Source organism: Pipra filicauda, unplaced genomic scaffold (assembly GCF_003945595.2).
Source record: "Pipra filicauda isolate LSUMZ 115617 unplaced genomic scaffold, ASM394559v2 scaffold318_size846807_pilon, whole genome shotgun sequence".
NCBI lineage: Eukaryota > Metazoa > Chordata > Aves > Passeriformes > Pipridae > Pipra > Pipra filicauda.
In genome coordinates, this window is record NW_024104441.1 from 264,107 (window position 1) to 279,956 (window position 15,850).

Consider the following 15,850-nt stretch of genomic DNA (forward strand, 5'->3'; position numbering starts at 1 on the left):
GGGTGGGAGATGCTCCATATGAATGCCACTGGTGCTGAACTGGTGTAAACTGGGATAAATCCACATTCCTGGTTAGTTCCTAGAAAACATGCCAGGTTGGCACTGCACTGGCAGGTGCTCTGCCAGCCCCAGCCTGCCTGCCCATCCTGCGTTTTCCCTCTGGATCTGCCCACTCTGCACCAGGACCCTCTGGCCAGCTAATTCAACAGAAATGCCATTGTTCACCGGCCTGCGATCTGGATCCGGTTTGTGTCGCAGGGCCGCCGGTGCGCTGACCCGGCACTAATGGTGGTGGGATCGTGGTCCTGGGCAGACAGCAGCTCCAGTGCCGCGGCTCATTCCTGGGGAAGGGAAGCGGTTAAGCAGTTCTCTGCTCACTAAGGATGTTCAGGGAAGTGCTGGCCGCCTGCTGTGCACACTGAAGTCGGTCCAAGTGGGGCTGGGCAGGCGTGAGACACTGCCCCGGGACCTCGGGGGCTCTGCCGAGGATGGGGGGGGCCCTCTGCACTGCTGCAAGAGTGCCCTGATGGCTTCTGGAAGGTGCTGGTGGAGGCAGGCTGTGGGTGCCCAGGGGAGAGGGGATGCTCAGCACGTTGAAATGCTGGGGATGGAGGGCTGCCGGCAGATCTCCAGCCAGTGGAGCTGCCCCGGGACAGGGCACCTCCCTGGGCAGACATGGCCACACCTTCAGCTCTGGGGCAGCCAAGGGGATTGCAGCTTGGCATGGGAAGTCAGAGCAGCCTTTAAGGGAGCCTGGAGGTGCCTGGACACGGGCTGAGACACCTTTCTTGTCTCTCAGATGCCACTGAGGATCCCTCCCTCCCACTTTAACTTTGCTTTTCACGGCCAGAGATCCTGTTACAGTCGCCTTTATCAGGTCCCTTTATCAGGCCTCTTCGGATCTCCTTAGAGCAGATAAGGTTTGCCTGGCAAGATCCCTTTACGAAGACATGCTGACCAGTGCTAATGGCTCTTTATCAGGTCATCTTCCACCAGCTCTCCCAGCTGATGAGGTGGTGATGCCTGGCCACCAGCCTGCACTGCTGGAGCCTTGCTGGGCACAGCCTGGTCCTTCCTCCAGGTTTCCCAGTGCCTGCTGAAAGCACAGCCATGGGGAGCTGGCAGGGTACTGCCCACGGCATCCCTTGTCTCACTGAGGCGTGTGGGACCAGCCTGGCTATGTCAGAGTGTCTCTAGGGGCGTGGGTTTTGGCACTCCTATGGCCAGGAGCTGTTTCTTTGTTTGCCTGTGACCTTGCTTGGCGGCGGGTGGCCAGAGCATGGCCTTGGTGTGGAGATACACAGCTCCTCTTCCTTCCTTCGGCCTTGGCTAATAAAAGGCACCATCCCTGTGTGACAGTGAGTTCTCTGTGGATCCTGGCCCCGGTGCACAGCCGTGCTCCCTGCAGGGCTCCAGGGCTGCCGGCTCAGTGCCCAGCCCAGCCAGTCCAAAGGATCTCGAGCAGCACCGACCAGCACAGGGTGAGTGGGGCATGGTGGTGCCCACAGTGCCAGCACTCGGGGGGGAACTGGATCCATCCGGCATGGATGTTGGGGGAGTTCAGTTGGCTGCCATGTGCCCCAGGGCTCCCGGTACCGCTGCTGGAGATGTGCCTTGAAGAGGCACAGATGGGCCTGTGCAGTGCAGGGCGAGTCCCAGCTGGGCTGCCTGTCTCAGCAGACCCACGTGCTGCACAACTGGGCACAGCAGCCCTGTGGGAATGCTGTGCCAGCTCCTGGCCAGCCGAAGGACAGGGCACTGCTGTGCCATGCATGGGCCACTGCCAGTGTGTACCTGGCCTCTGCCTCACCTTGGCTAAAGCTCGGTGCGGGCAGGTCCCTCCCCTTGCCTGGCACGGCTGCTGGAGGAGGAGACAGGCGCTGGCTGCCCTCCTCCAGGAACAGCAGCCGAGCTCAGCCCGAGCCCAGTGGGCCCTCGACTCTGCAGCCTACCTGAGCCACCAGCCACCCACCCAGAACCCCAGGCCCCACAGGCACAGGTAGGAGCCAGCATGCCGGAGGGGAGCCCCTGGGCACGGCACAGCCCCAGTTCGCGGCACAGCCCTTGGTACATGGCACAGCCCCATGGCACAGCCTGAGTGCCAGCAACTGGCATGAGACAGCACGCAAGGAAGGGACTGTGGGGTCTTTTGGCAGAGGAGGGCTGGGTACTCCCACTCCTGCTGTGCACTTCCTGGGGTTGATGTATGTTGGACTTTGCCCAGGGAGCTGTGGCGGTGGGGAGGGCTGGGTCCATTGGGAGGGATGTTCCCAGCCAGCAGCATGGTGCCTGTGTCCGGGTGAGCTCCTGGTGAGGCAGACGTCTGGCACAGCTCCACCCTGCAGCGTAACTGTGCCTTAGCCACGGGGCATCCCCAGGTGGGGCAAAGAACGGTGCTGTGACCCCTGCGCAGCTGTGCCAGCCGGTTCCTGGAGCATCAGGCACCCATCCCTCCATGCCGCCCCGCACGCCTTTCTGCCAGTGGCAGCAGGCGCGTTCCTGCCACACCGTGCCGGGAGCCCAGGGAACGCGGTGTCTCTGGCTCGCCGGCCCTCGAGGCGCCCTATTGTCTGCCGGCGGGGCCCACCGTGCCGCCCAGGGGCCGGGGCGTGCCCGGGCTGCCGACGCCTGGCCGGCCGGGCCTCCGCGGGCGGGCAGGCGGCAGGGGCCTCCAGGCAGAAGGAATCGGCAGTGACATTCCCGTAGCCTGGAGACCGCCGTCCCTTTCAGCGGGCAGCCCATTTGAATAAGAATCGTGCACGGGGAAGGGGGGCCACCAGCCGCCATCCCATCGCTGCCCTTGCCCCGGCTCATTTCTGCACACCCAGCTCGGGGGCAGCGAGTCCTGCTCGCCCTCGCCCCTGGCCTTGGTCCCGCTGGACGCTGCAGGACACCAGGTACCGGGGGTTCGCGCGGCTCGGGGACCCTCGTGCCAGCACGTGGCTCTGCACCACCTCACCCACCGCCCTGGCGTGGCTTCGAGCGGGGTGGGTGCTGGGACAGTGTTGCAGCTCCCGCCGCAGCCCCGAGCCCTCCTGCCCGGGGCTGACTCCGTGCAGGGACAGGAGAGATGTGTTTGGGCAGAGCCGGGGCCAGGCTTTGATCCAGCTCTTGCAAGGCTGGGAGCGGGAGGTACCGGGAGAGAAGGAAGCACAAAAGGCAGCTCCAGCCTAAATTTAACAGTGGGACCCCAGCCAGCGTCAGGGACGCCCTCGCCCAGCCGGCTCCAGCACTCCTGGCTCCCCTCCCAGGCTGGCCCTGGCCCGGCACTGGTACCCCCCAAGGACACTTGTGACACTCGAAAGGATGGATCCGTCCTGAGCTGGGCAGGATGGGGCATGGCACAGTTTGTGCCAGGTCAGGGGGTGTGCAGCACAGCTGTGTACCCGGGTCTGTATGCCACAGCCCCCCAGGGCCATGCACTGGGACACGACTTTGGGACCCAATTGTCCCACCTGACTCCGATTTCCAGTGCTGTGCCCAGGAAGCACCATCATGCTGGGGTGGGAGGGTTGCCCCCTGGACTGCATGGTTGTGCCAGAGCCAGGAGCGGCCAGGCGCCAGACGCCCTGCACGCTAAGCCGTATCCTGCACCCTGCAGCAGTGCCATCTCTGTGTCCCCCCCGGCTGATCCCCTGGCTGTCCATGGACCTCCTGGTGCTCGCTATCCTCCTGGGTAAGCACTGGGCTCAGTGGCACGCTGTGTACCTACGGTGCTGTGGTTCAGATCTGGGCAGAGGGTGTTGGGCAGTGGGAGTGGTGGCAATGGCAATGTTCCCTGGCCATCAACAGCCAGGGCCTGACTGCCACTGCAGCAAGGAATCTGGGCTGCGCTAAACCCTGTTGGGATTAACAGGCGCCTGACCCGGCTCCTGACTCCCCCCGGCACCGCTTGGTGCCCTGGGGCTGCCCAGGCCCCCAGGAGCACAGGCAGCCCAGCCCCCCAGTCACCCTGCTCCCTGCCCTGGTCACGAGGCCCCAGCGCTGCTGCCAGCACCTTTCCGGATCATGGAGCTTCGTGCTGCATCAGTGGGTCAGGATGCAGGGATGGGACGGGATGGGACGGCTGGGGGTGGGGTGAGTGTACGGAGGAGCTGGGGGTGCACAGGGGCCCTGGCACAGTCCCCAGCCTGTGCCCTCATGCTCTCTGCAGCAGGGGGACTGGCAGTAGGGGGCTGGGAGGAACCTGACCTGAGCCATGGCTGCACTCGCGGGAGCTGCTACCCGGCCACTGGGAACCTGCTGATGGGGCGAGCTGCCCGCCTGAGTGCCACCTCCACCTGCGGGCTGGATGGGCCCCAGGAGTACTGCATCGTCAGCCACCTCCAGGTGAGCCCACCTGGCCCCAGCACAGCTCCAGCACAGGCCCACAGAGCTGGGCAGTGGTGCAGCCTCCAGTCACCCATCCCTGATGGTGCTGCTCCGTGGCACAGGACTCAGAGAAATGCTTCACCTGCGACTCACGGGACCCATCCCTGCCTGAGAGCCACCGCATTGAGAACGTCATCTACCTGAGTGGCCCCCACGACCAGCGGACCTGGTGGCAGTCGGAGAATGGTGAGGCTGGGGCACTAGTGGGGTTGCCCCATGTGTGTGCGCGTTGGGGCTGCGTGGCCATGGGGGTCTTCCCCAATCTCAGCCATCTGTCTGCCCAGGCGTTGAGCATGTCAGCATCCGCCTGGACCTGGAGGGCGAGTTCCACTTCACCCACCTCATCATGAAGTTTAAGGTGTGTCTGGGCACAGGGGTGCCTGGGATGGGGTGGAATGAGACAGGATGGACCCCCAGGGGCTGTGGGGCTGGCCCCTGTCCCATTTCAGTGTCCTGCAGACCTTCCGCCCTGCGGCCATGCTGGTGGAGCGCTCAGCCGACTTTGGGCGCACCTGGAAGGTCTATCGCTACTTTGCCTACAACTGCTCCAAGCTCTTCCCTGGCATCCCCAACCAGCCCTCAGGGCTTGTGGATGAGGTGCTGTGTGACCAGCGCTACTCTGAGATTGAGCCCTCCAGCCACGGGGAGGTGCGTGGGGACAGAGTGATGCAGAGGGGAACGGGGGGTCTGGGTAGTATGGGATCACCCATCCCTTCCTCCTTACAGGTCATCTTCAAGGTGCTGGACCCCTCCATCCCTGTGGCAGATCCCTACAGCCCGGACATCCAGGGTGTGTGGCCGGGGGTGTCAGGGGAGTGGAGCTGGCTGGCACCAGGGCAGGTCCTGACAGCAACGCCCCCCTAGACCTGCTGCGCGTCACCAATCTGCGGGTGAACCTCACCAAGCTGCACACACTGGGGGACAACCTGCTGGACTCGCGACGGGAGGTGCTGCACAAGTACTACTACGCTGTGGATGAGCTGGTGCTGCGCGGGAGCTGCTTCTGCCATGGCCACGCTGCCCACTGCGCCCCGGCACCTGGCGCTCCAACGCCCTCCGTCCCCGGCATGGTGAGATGCACGCACGTACCGGCACGGCACTGTGCCCATAGGACACAGCAGCCATACTGAGCCAGGTGCTACCCCCAGATCCACGGGCGCTGTGTCTGCGAGCACCACACGCAGGGACTGAACTGCGAGCGCTGCGAGGACTTCTACCACGACCTGCCCTGGCGCCCGGCCGAGGGCTCCAGCACCAACGCCTGTCGCCGTGAGTGCCCACGCTGGCACCAACTCCTGGCACAGTGATCCTGGTGTTGGGGCTGGGAGGCTGCACTGTGCCAGGGGGTTTGGGGTGCTGCAGGCTGTAGTTTGGGGAGGTTTGAGGTTGTGGTGCTTGCATATCAGGGTAAGGGGAGTCCAGGCTGGGGAGATTTGGCACTGGGGGTGCTGCCTGCCAGGTGGGAACTAGGGTGCCACATGCTGTGCCATGGTGCCGTCCCCACAGGCTGCGACTGCAACGAGCACTCGCAGCGGTGCCACTTTGACATGGCCGTGTTCCTGGCCACGGGGAACACCAGCGGGGCCGTGTGTGACGACTGCCAGCACAACACCATGGGCCGCCACTGCCACCTCTGCAAACCCTTCTACTACCGGCACCCTCGCTCTGACATCCGCGCCCCCACTGCCTGTGCCCGTGAGTGCCCTGGGACCCTGGCCCCATGGCTCCTGTTGCCACCAGCCCTGGCCCCATGGCTCCTGGTGCTGGCAGCCACAGCTCCCCACGGTCTCTCTCTCTTGGCAGCGTGCGACTGTGACCCAGCGGGCTCGCTGGACGGAGGCGCCTGCGACGGGCACACAGATGTGGCGCTGGGCATGATCGCAGGGCAGTGCCGCTGCAAGGAGAACGTGGCCGGTCCCCGCTGTGACCGCTGCCGACACGGCGCCTACGGCCTCAGCCATGGAGACCCACTGGGCTGCCAGCGTGAGCTGGGACCCAGGGATGGATGTGGGAGGATGTGGGGTGGAGGGATGGGGGTGGAGGGATGATGGAGGGGTGTGGATGAAGGCTTGAGGAGGCAGGAATGGGGGATGAAGGGGTGGTGATTGAGAAATGGGGATGGGTTAGATGAGGATGGAGGGAGGGAGATGGAGGGATGGAGGTGAAGGGATGGTGATGGAGGGATGAGGATGGAAGGATCTGGGATAGAGACATGGAAATGGAGGGATGTGTGATGGAGGGATGGGAATGGAAGGACTATGAATGGAGGAATGGGGACAGAGAGATGGGGATGGAGGGGTGAGGGATGAAAGGACATGGGATGGGGAAGGACGGCCATGAAGCCCATGGGCTGTGGTCCCACATGGCAGCCTCCCACATATGCACGTGCATGTGCGGGGGGCAGCGTGCCGGTGTGACCCGCGGGGCACGGTGATGGGCAGCTCCCCGTGTGACCCCATCAGTGGGGATTGCTACTGCAAACGCTTCGTGGCCGGGCGCTCCTGCAGCCAGTGCGTGGTGAGTGCCCCAGCCTGTCCCACACCATGCACCATGCCCCTGACTCTCCCCAGCCCCATGGCTACCCCCAGGGCTGGGCTGGCCCCACACATCCCTACATGTCCCTCCTCACTGCAGCCTGAGTTCTGGGGCCTGAGCTACGACCTGGGGGGATGCCGGCCCTGCGCCTGTGACTTCGGGGGAGCCTACAGCAACCGGTGGGGCCTAGCACAGCACCTGGAGGGGCATGGAATGGGATGGGAGTGGGGACAGGGCTGGGAGTGACACATGGGGGGAGGGATGGGGACATTGGTGGAGGAATGGGGACAGGGCTGGGAAGATAAAGGGGACTGGTATGGAGTAAGGGAGGGAGGGATCTCCATCCCTAGAGATGGATGGATGGATGAGGACAAAGCCAGACAGGAGGACAGATTGAGGGACAGGATGGTTGCCCCCAGGTGCTCCATGGAGGACGGGGCTTGTCCCTGCCGTCCCCACATCATGGGGCGGCAGTGTGACCAGGTACAACCCGGCTTCTTCTGCGCCCCCCTCGATTACTACACCTATGAGGCTGAGCAAGCCACCGGCCATGGCCACAGCCACCCCCAGCTCCCGGTGAGTCTCCTTGGGGGTCCCTGTGCTTGTGCATGGCTGTCACTGTGCACCATGCTCCATGCATGGCTGTCACCCTGTCATGCATGTGGCTGTCACCATGCCCTGTGCATGGCTATCCTTGTGCATGGCTGTCCTTGTGCATGGCCGCCATCCCCTGACCCCGTCCCTGCAGGGTGCCATCCGGGCAGAGGTGCCTCAGGACTGTCTGGAGTACAACACTAGGGAGTCAGGGGGGCGGAAGGGACGCTCACGGCACCAGCGCAGCTCCCCCCGTGCCCCCCAGCTCCACACCCCCTTGCGCCGCAGCCGCCAGCAGCCCCCCAAGGTGAGCCCTGGGGTGGTGGGAGAGGGCACAGCCGGGCACTGTGGGGCAGGGGCAGTCTGGGGGCAGAGCCTGGGCCAAGCTGTGCCGGTGCCCTGCCCAGCCAGACGTGGAGGAGGTGGTGCGGGACGGTGCTGGGCACATGGTGACGTGGACAGGCTTGGGGTTCGCCCGGGTGCGGGACGGGGCTGGCCTGACCTTCCTCATGGACAACGTGCCCTACCCCATGGACTACGAGCTGCTCATCCGCTACGAGCCTGAGGTGAGCACGGCCACAGCTGTGGCCACGGTGTGTACGGCCCGGCACGACACGGCACAGCCCTGACGCTGCCTCACCTGTCGCCACAGTCAGCTGAGGACTGGGAGGTCGTGGTCAGTGTCAGCTCCCGGGTGCTGCCCACCAGCCCTCGCTGTGGGAACCTGCTGCCCTCCGAGCAGGTGTACCGTGAGAGCCTGCCCCACAGCCAGAGGTGGGACGGGATGGGATGGGGTGGGATGGGATGGGGTGGGATGGAGGTGGGGACAAGGATTGGGACAGGACAGGGACAAGGACAGCCCTACCACACTCCCAGAACTGAGGGATGGGGATGGGATGGAAACAGGTACAATCCTACCACACAGGTGAGGGATGGGGACAGGGACAAGGAAGGCAGTTAGGTCCTGCTGCTGTCCCCTTTCTGTCCCCATGGCCCCGCTGCGCCCATGCCCTGACACCTGACTCTGTACAGGTACGTGCTGCTGTCCCGGCCCTTCTGCTTCGAGCCCAGCACCCCCTATGAAGTGACCATGCGGCTTCAGCGGGCTGGTGTCACCCAGCGCCACCCTGGCGCCTTCATTCTCATTGACTCGGTGAGGGGGGTCCCACTGCACCCCATGCCTGGGGCTTGGCAGGGGTAGGGTAATGGGCAGAGATGGGGGACCACAGGCTGGGGTGGGCAGTGACCCCGCTCTGGAGATGTACATGGGATGGGGATGGGGATGAGGTAGAATGAGGATGGAATGGGATGGGATGGGATGGGATGGGATGGGATGGGATGGGATGGGATAAGATGGGATGGGGATGTTGATGGAGAAGGGGATACCAATGAGACTGGGATTTTGATAGAGTTGGAGTTGGCACAGAGATGTCAGTGTGGAAGGGTATAAGGAAGTCTTTGGGGATAGGAATTAGTATGGGAGTATCATTGGATTTGGGGATGTCAGTGGAACTTCAACTGTTGATGGAGCTGAGTGGTTGAGCCGCCAAGCAGGATCAGGGCTGTCCTGGGGCAGATGAATCCATCTTGGTGGCAGGGGCCAGGTCCCGCAGTGGGGGCTGTCTGTGCCCCCCAGCCCCCTCTCCTCTCCCCTTCCCGCAGTTGGTGCTCCTGCCACGGGTGTTGGAGTTGCCGGGTTTCCACGGGGCGGAGGCGGCAGCGCGCCAGGAGGAGCTGGAGCGGTACCGGTGCCTGGAGGTGTTTCACATGGCCCCCCCACACCCCTTGGCCCAGGCCTGCGCCCGCCTGGTCTGCAGCATCTCAGCCCTGATGCACGGCGGGGCACTGCGTGAGTGGGGACCCTGCGGGGATGGGACCGAGGAGTGGGCAAGGTGGAGCCCTGCCCGGGGCAGTGGGTCAGGATGTGGCCATGCCCATGGCAGAGTGGGCAGGAGAGCAGTGACAGGGCATCGGTAGGTGTGGGAAGGTGCAGGCAGAGTGCAGGCAGGTGTGGGCAGGTGTGGAGAGGGCAGCCCTGGCCCCATGCTGGTCCTGCTCCTGCAGCCTGCCAGTGCGACCCACAGGGCTCCCGCAGCAGCGAGTGCCAGGTCCAGGGTGGGCAGTGCGAGTGCAAGCCCCATGTCATCGGCCGACGCTGCGACCGCTGTGCCCCAGGCAGCTACGGCTTCGGGCCCCAGGGATGCAGCCGTAAGTGGTGGGATCTGTGTCTGCCAGGGATCCCTGTCCCTCCTGTCTGTCTCTGTCCAGCCATCAGTTCTCTGTTCGCTGCCTTGTTCACTTGTCTGTACATCTGTCCATCCATGCATGTGTCCATCTCAGCTCTGTTGTCCTGCAGCCCATCCCAGTTCCCCCCTCCATCCATCCATCCAGCCATCCATCCATCCACCTGAGCCCCCTGTGGATGCTGTCCTGCCTGGCACTCACTTGGCTGTCTGTCCACTCATGTTCTTGTGGACCTGTGTGTCCACATGAGCCCTTCTGTGCCACAGCCCTTGGGGTGGGTGCTGGTCCCCTGCCTGTCTGTCTGTCCATTCCTATGTCCCTGCATCCCTGTGCCTGACTGGAGCCGTGCCGCCCCACAGCCTGCATCTGCTCCCCGGAGGGCTCGGTCTCCCAACTGTGTGATGCAGTGAGCGGGCAGTGCCGGTGCCAGTCTGGTGCCGTGGGCCGGCAGTGTGACCAGTGCCAGCCCGGCCACTGGGGCTTCCCTGCCTGCCGGCCCTGCCAGTGCAACGGGCACGCTGAGGAGTGCGACCCTCGCACGGGCACCTGCCTGCGCTGCCGCGACCACACGGACGGACGGCACTGCGAGAGGTGGGCCAGGGCCAAGGGGAGGGGATGGCATGGCATGGCATGGCGTGGTGTGGTGTGGTGTGTGGTGTGTGGTGTGGTGTGGCATGGAATGGGATAGATACAATGAGATAGGATAGGATGAGATATGATGGTATGGGATATTTTGGAATGGGGGAATGGGATGAGATGGGATGGGGTAGGGTGGGATGAGATGGGATGCAGTAGGGTAGTATAGGATGGGATGGGATGGATATAATTGGATATAGGATGGATGGGATGGGATGGGATGGGGTGGGATGGGATGGATGAGATTGAGATGGAATGGGATGGGATAGGATGAGATATGATGGTATGAGATACAATGGAATGAGATGGGATGGATGGGATGGTGGGATGGTATATGATGGCTGTGATGGATCCACTGGGCACTCATCCCTTGTCCTTGCAGGTGCCAGGATGGTTACTATGGGAATCCCGTGCTGGGCTCGGGCCAGCAGTGCCGGCCCTGCCCCTGTCCTGGCTACCCTGGCACGCGGCACTACCACGGGAGCTCCTGCCACGCCAACGAGGAGACCCACCACATTGTCTGCCTCTGCGCACCTGGATACGCAGGTGAGGGGAAGAGCGGGCGTGGTGCAACGGGGACCACCCAGCACTGGAGCTGCAGGACCCCAGTACCTACAGCCCTCACTTTCCACAGGGCCCCGCTGCGACCGCTGCTCCCCTGGCTACTTCGGGGCTCCGGAGATGGAGGGGGGCGTGTGCCGGCCCTGCCAGTGCAACAACAACATCGACACCAGCGACCCGGGGGGCTGTGACCCTCGCACGGGGCAGTGCCTGCGCTGCCTGTACCACACTGCTGGGCCTCACTGTGCCCAGTGCCAGCCTGGCTACTACGGCAATGCCCTGCAGCGCAGCTGCCGGCGTGAGCGGGGCAGGGGGCTCTGAGGCGTTTGGGTTAGGGGAATTGGGCTGAAGCAAGGTCTTGGAGTGGGGATGTGGCTGTGGTTGGGTGTGGAGTGATTGGGGTTGTGCAGGGCAGTTGGGTTGGGCAGAATTTTGCGGTGTTGGGGGGTTTGGGGCTTGGGGGTCAGGGCCAGGTGAGGTTTGGGGCTGTGCCTGGGTTGGGGCTGGGCAGGGGACAGGGACTGGAATTGGTGGGGGTGTTGGGATCAGGGGTGTCGGGCCTGTGCATGGGTTTTGGGGCCAGGCAGATCTGGGGTATTGGGGCCAGCAGGGCACTGCTGAGCCCCAAGTGGATGCCCACCTTCCTGCAGGCTGTGGCTGTGACCCACGGGGCACACTGGCTTCCCACTGTGCCAATGGCACCTGTGCCTGTGACCGTGGCACAGGAGCCTGCACCTGCCGGCCCAACGTTGTGGGCAAGAGCTGCGACCGCTGTGCACCCCAGTTCTGGAGCCTGGGAGGTCCAGGGGGCTGCGAGCCCTGTGACTGCCACCCCATACATGCCCTGCACCCTGTCTGTGACACGGTGAGTTCCCTGGCACCCTGGCATGGCTCCAGTGCCCTCCCGGGGCCTGGTGAGCCACCCAGTGAGCACAGCACTGTTGCTGCAGGTGACCGGGCAGTGCCAGTGCCGGCCCGGGTTCGGGGGCCGCGTCTGCTCCCAGTGCCAGGAGCACTACTGGGGAGACCCTGAGCAGGAGTGCCGAGGTGGGAGCACACTCCAGGGGCTGGAGCTGTGGGGGGAATCTGGGTGCATGGTGAGACTCTAGGGACATGGGTGGAGACTCTGAACGTGGGACACTGGGGACACAAGGGATTCAGGAGATCTTGGAGACATGATGGGACCCTGGGGGCACAGAAGACCTTGGTGACACAGTGGGATGCTGGGGACATGGTGGGACCCTGAGGACATGGGGGGTCTGTGGGAACATGGAAGACTCAGGGGACCCTGAGTACATGGTGGGACTGTGGGGACATAGGAGACCCTGGGCATAGATGGGACTCTAGAGACACAGGGGAATATGGTGGGATGCTGGGAACATGGTGCCGCTCTGGGGGCATGGGTGTCTGTGGGGAGGCCGGGACACACATCTGACTGTCTCTGCAGCCTGTGAGTGTGAGCCGCTGGGTGCCGAGAGCCCACAGTGCGAGCAGGACAGCGGGCAGTGCCAGTGCCGGCTGGGATTTGGGGGGCTGCACTGTGACCGCTGCCAGCGGGGCTACCAGGAGCCCTTCCCCCACTGCTCGCCCTGCCACCCCTGCTTCGAGCGCTGGGACCCGGCCGTGGGCAGCCTGCAGGATGGGCTGCGGCGCCTTGGGGCGCAGGTGCAGGCCCTGAGGGAGGGGGGATCCGCGCTCCCACTCAGCCCTCGTCGCCTGAGGGAGCTGGAGGAGGCCCTGGGACGTGTGGAACGACTGCTTGGCGAAGCGGACAACCCCAGTAGCCCCCTCCTCAGTGGACTGCCCGGGCAGCTGGACGGCACCAGGCAAGTGTGCGCATTGGGCTCGTGTGGGGGGACCCTCCTTTTGTCCCCCAAAAAAGTTTAAGACCCCATCCCCACCCAAAGAATGGAGCTGGACAACTTCTGGAGGCACCTCCAAGAGCTGGAACAACATCTGGACCAGTTGGCGCAGGCAGATGTGCGGCACCATGACCAGCTAGCTGGGCTGAGCCACAAGCTGGGGGGTCTCAACCGAACCACCTCCCATCTCCAAATCCTCCTCGGCACCGTAACAACGACTGGATTCAGCGGTAAGAGCATCAGGCAAGGATTGGAGGGGTTGGTGGCAGCCATCCTGGCCAAACCCTGACACCAGCACCCTCAGAGTCTTACCGCAGCATCCTGGCATCGGCGGAGGCCTCGCGGCAGGCAGAGGTGGTGGCCAATGGCACAGCTGGTAAGCTGAGCAGGTCACAGGCGACACGGCGGGCAGCTGAGCGGGCATTGCGGCAGCGGGGCGATGCTTTCCGCCGTGGCACAGCCGCGGCACGGAAATCCTTGCGGGAGGCACAGAAACGGGTGATGGGACTCAGCATTGCCAGGATCAATGAGAAGGTGAGAGCAGGACTGGTGGGAGTGGCATGGAGGTCTCTCCCCATGTGGTGTTGAGCTGCCACCTGCACCATTGGCATCATCACAGATATGTGGGGCACCTGGAGACCAGAGCTGCAAGCACGCACCTTGTGGAGGAGCCTTGTGCCGGGACAGTGAGGGCACACGGCGTTGCGGTGGCACGGGTTGTACAGGGGCATTGCCCATCTCAGCTCGAGCCCTGAGCAGCGCCCGTAATGCCTCACAGCAGTTGGAGGTGGCATTAGGGCAGCTGGGTGTTGTGGCACAGAAGGTAGGAGTGGTGGCTCCATGACACTTTCTGGGGTCCCCTTGTGACCCTTTTGCATGGCCCACTTGTGCCCTCTCCATGACACTTTGATGTGCCCTTTCCATGTCCCTTTGTATGTCCCCTTCTATGCCCTCCTTGTGCCCTTTCCATGCCCCCAAGGATATTAGCCCTGTGTGTCCCTCTTATGCCCCTTCACAACTGTCCCTTGTGCCACCTGTGTGCCCACTTGGGCCACTGCTGCATCCTCTGTATGTCCCTTTGCACCCTCCTTCCATGCTCCCTTGCAGGCCCCCATCTTGTCCCCGCGTATGTAACCTCATGCCCCCTGCTCACCCCCATGCCCCCTCCCTGGGGCTTCCCTGTGCCCCCCGCTCAGCCGGCTGCCCCCCAGATGCAGGAGGTGCAGGAGCTGGCACGGGGGGCACGGAGCTGGGCGGAGGAGGCACTGGGGCGCTCACAGGCTGCCCGCAGCCGCGCGGAGGAGGCGACGACCCAGCTACGGGATTTCATCCGTCGAATCAAGGCCTTCCTGGCAGGTAGTGCCAGCATCAGGTGGGCACGTGATAATGGTGGGGCTCAGTGTGCCCGCCCTGAGCCCACTCTCCTCTCCTGTCCCTGCAGAGGAGGGAGCTGACCCAGGCAGCATCGAGCTGGTGGCCCAGCAGGTGCTGAACATCTCCCTGCCCAGCAGCCCCGGTCGGATCCAGGAGCTGCTGTGGGAGATGCGGGAGAGCATCAGCCAGCTGGAGGGGGTTGATGCAGTGCTCAATGGCACGGCAGAGGGGCTGGCCATGGCACAGGGGCTACTGGCGCAGGGACAGGAGGCCAGGTGAGTTATGGGGGATATGCCAAGGTGGGCAGGGTATGGGGTCAGTCCCCCAGCCCTGGCAGGGGCTGGAGCTGCCCATGCTGCCACAGGGAGCGAGCAGAAGGTGTGAGGGATGAGCTGGCGGAGACACAGCAGGCGCTGGAGGTGGCACGGGCACAGGCAACGGCAGCAGGGAGTGCCCTGCAGAGCGCCAGGAATGCCATCCGGGCAGCTGAGAATAAAGCCAGGGAGGTAAGGGGCACCAGCTGGGGAGTGGAGCCAATTCCACCAGCATAGCTGGGAGTGGGGATGCTGTTTTGGGCATGCTGGGGACAACCAGGTTGGTGCTGTGGGGGCACACTGGGAGCAATAGGGTTGGTACTGGGGACGGCAAGACTGATGCCTTAGGCACATCATAGATAGGGAGGCTGGTACTGGGGGAATGTGAATGGTGGGGGGCGGGTGCCATGTGTTCACCAGGGCAGTGGGCCCAGCACCATGGGTATGGCAGTTGCCATGCCTGCCACAGCTGGTGTCCGTGCCTGCCCAGGCGGAGCGCAAGCTGCAGGCCCTGGACGGCAAGGAGACACGGGCACAGCGGCGGCTGCGGGAGCTGGCACAGCGCGTCACTACCCTGCAGGAGCGCGGCCGGAATGTTCGCCACATGGCCCAGCAAGCCAAGGACGGGGCACAGCGTGCCACCTCCACCTCGGGGACACTCAGCCAGGTGAGCTCCAGCCCTGCTTGGCCGCGGTGTGGCACCAAGTAGGGACGGAGTGCTGGGGGTGCTCAGCCTCACTATCATGCCCTTGTGCCACCAGGACCTGGCGCACGTGACGCAGCGCTACGTGTTGCTGAAGAACCGGGTGAGAGTGCTGGATGGGGTATCTGATGGGGCCCTGCAGCGTGTGACACAGCTGACAACAGAGGCCCGAAACCTCCTGGACAAGGCCAGCAACAGCAAGAGGAAGCTGGAAGGTGAGGGGGAGAACATGGCAGGGGACATTCTCCACCATCTCCTCGTGCATTTCCCTGTGTCCCCCGGGCCCATTCCACCTGGTGGCCCAGGAGTGATGCGGGCTGGTGACATGGTGGTGGGCTGCACCATGACTATGTCCCCTGTCCCGCAGACCTGGAGCAGCGCTTTGGGGCCAACGAGCAGGCAATGGCAGCAAAGGTGACACAACTGCAGGAGTTGGAGCAGCAGGTCTCGGGACTGCTGCAGGAGATCCGCGAGAGGGCCAACGCTTATGCCACCTGCTAGGGACCACCGACGGGGCCGGGGGCCGGTCCTGCCCCGCAGCCCCCTCCGGTCCCCGAGCTCGGAGGTCCCGTCCACTCCGCAGGCGCCTATAGCGCGGGCGCGCCTGCAAATAAAGCCCTGAACTGTGTGTGCCTGTGTCCGGTGCCTTCTGCCTT

The 15,850-nt window shown here is 64.1% G+C and overlaps 1 protein-coding gene across 5 annotated transcripts; it reads left to right on the forward strand.

Moving 5' to 3' along the window:
• The first annotated feature begins 1,431 nt into the window (after positions 1-1,431).
• LOC113984118 (laminin subunit beta-2-like) lies at positions 1,432-15,822 on the forward strand. Of its 5 annotated transcripts, XM_039383601.1 has the most exons (36): positions 1,432-1,481; positions 1,899-1,999; positions 3,602-3,676; positions 4,154-4,329; positions 4,434-4,557; positions 4,656-4,729; positions 4,831-5,019; positions 5,098-5,161; positions 5,236-5,441; positions 5,520-5,640; positions 5,878-6,066; positions 6,175-6,354; positions 6,776-6,888; positions 7,006-7,085; positions 7,326-7,482; positions 7,655-7,807; positions 7,908-8,066; positions 8,153-8,274; positions 8,533-8,653; positions 9,163-9,349; positions 9,565-9,708; positions 10,104-10,335; positions 10,763-10,926; positions 11,015-11,239; positions 11,592-11,806; positions 11,892-11,988; positions 12,389-12,767; positions 12,849-13,033; positions 13,108-13,337; positions 13,423-13,626; positions 14,000-14,159; positions 14,245-14,452; positions 14,542-14,683; positions 14,982-15,158; positions 15,253-15,409; positions 15,562-15,822. In XM_039383601.1, exons 3-36 carry the CDS (start codon positions 3,646-3,648, stop codon positions 15,693-15,695), a joined length of 5,499 nt encoding a protein of 1,832 aa, XP_039239535.1. In that variant the 5' UTR covers positions 1,432-1,481; positions 1,899-1,999; positions 3,602-3,645; the 3' UTR covers positions 15,696-15,822. The 5 variants fall into 5 exon arrangements, with proteins under 5 accessions (XP_039239535.1, XP_027569670.1, XP_039239533.1 ...); XM_027713869.2 differs by lacking the exons at positions 1,432-1,481; positions 1,899-1,999 and adding an exon at positions 2,022-2,897; XM_039383599.1 differs by lacking the exons at positions 1,432-1,481; positions 1,899-1,999 and having other exon boundaries at positions 2,971-3,676.
• The last annotated feature ends 28 nt before the right edge of the window (positions 15,823-15,850 follow it).

Excerpts from the sequence above, each read along its gene's own strand:
- LOC113984118 (XM_039383599.1), top strand. The coding sequence starts at position 3,496 with ATGCTGGGGTGGGAGGGTTGCCCCCTGGACTGCATGGTTGTGCCAGAG. Across the intron at positions 6,889-7,005 it reads GCTCCTGCAGCCAGTGCGTG|CCTGAGTTCTGGGGCCTGAG; the intron begins GTGAGTGCCCCA and ends TCCTCACTGCAG. Across the intron at positions 8,654-9,162 it reads CCTTCATTCTCATTGACTCG|TTGGTGCTCCTGCCACGGGT; the intron begins GTGAGGGGGGTC and ends CCCTTCCCGCAG.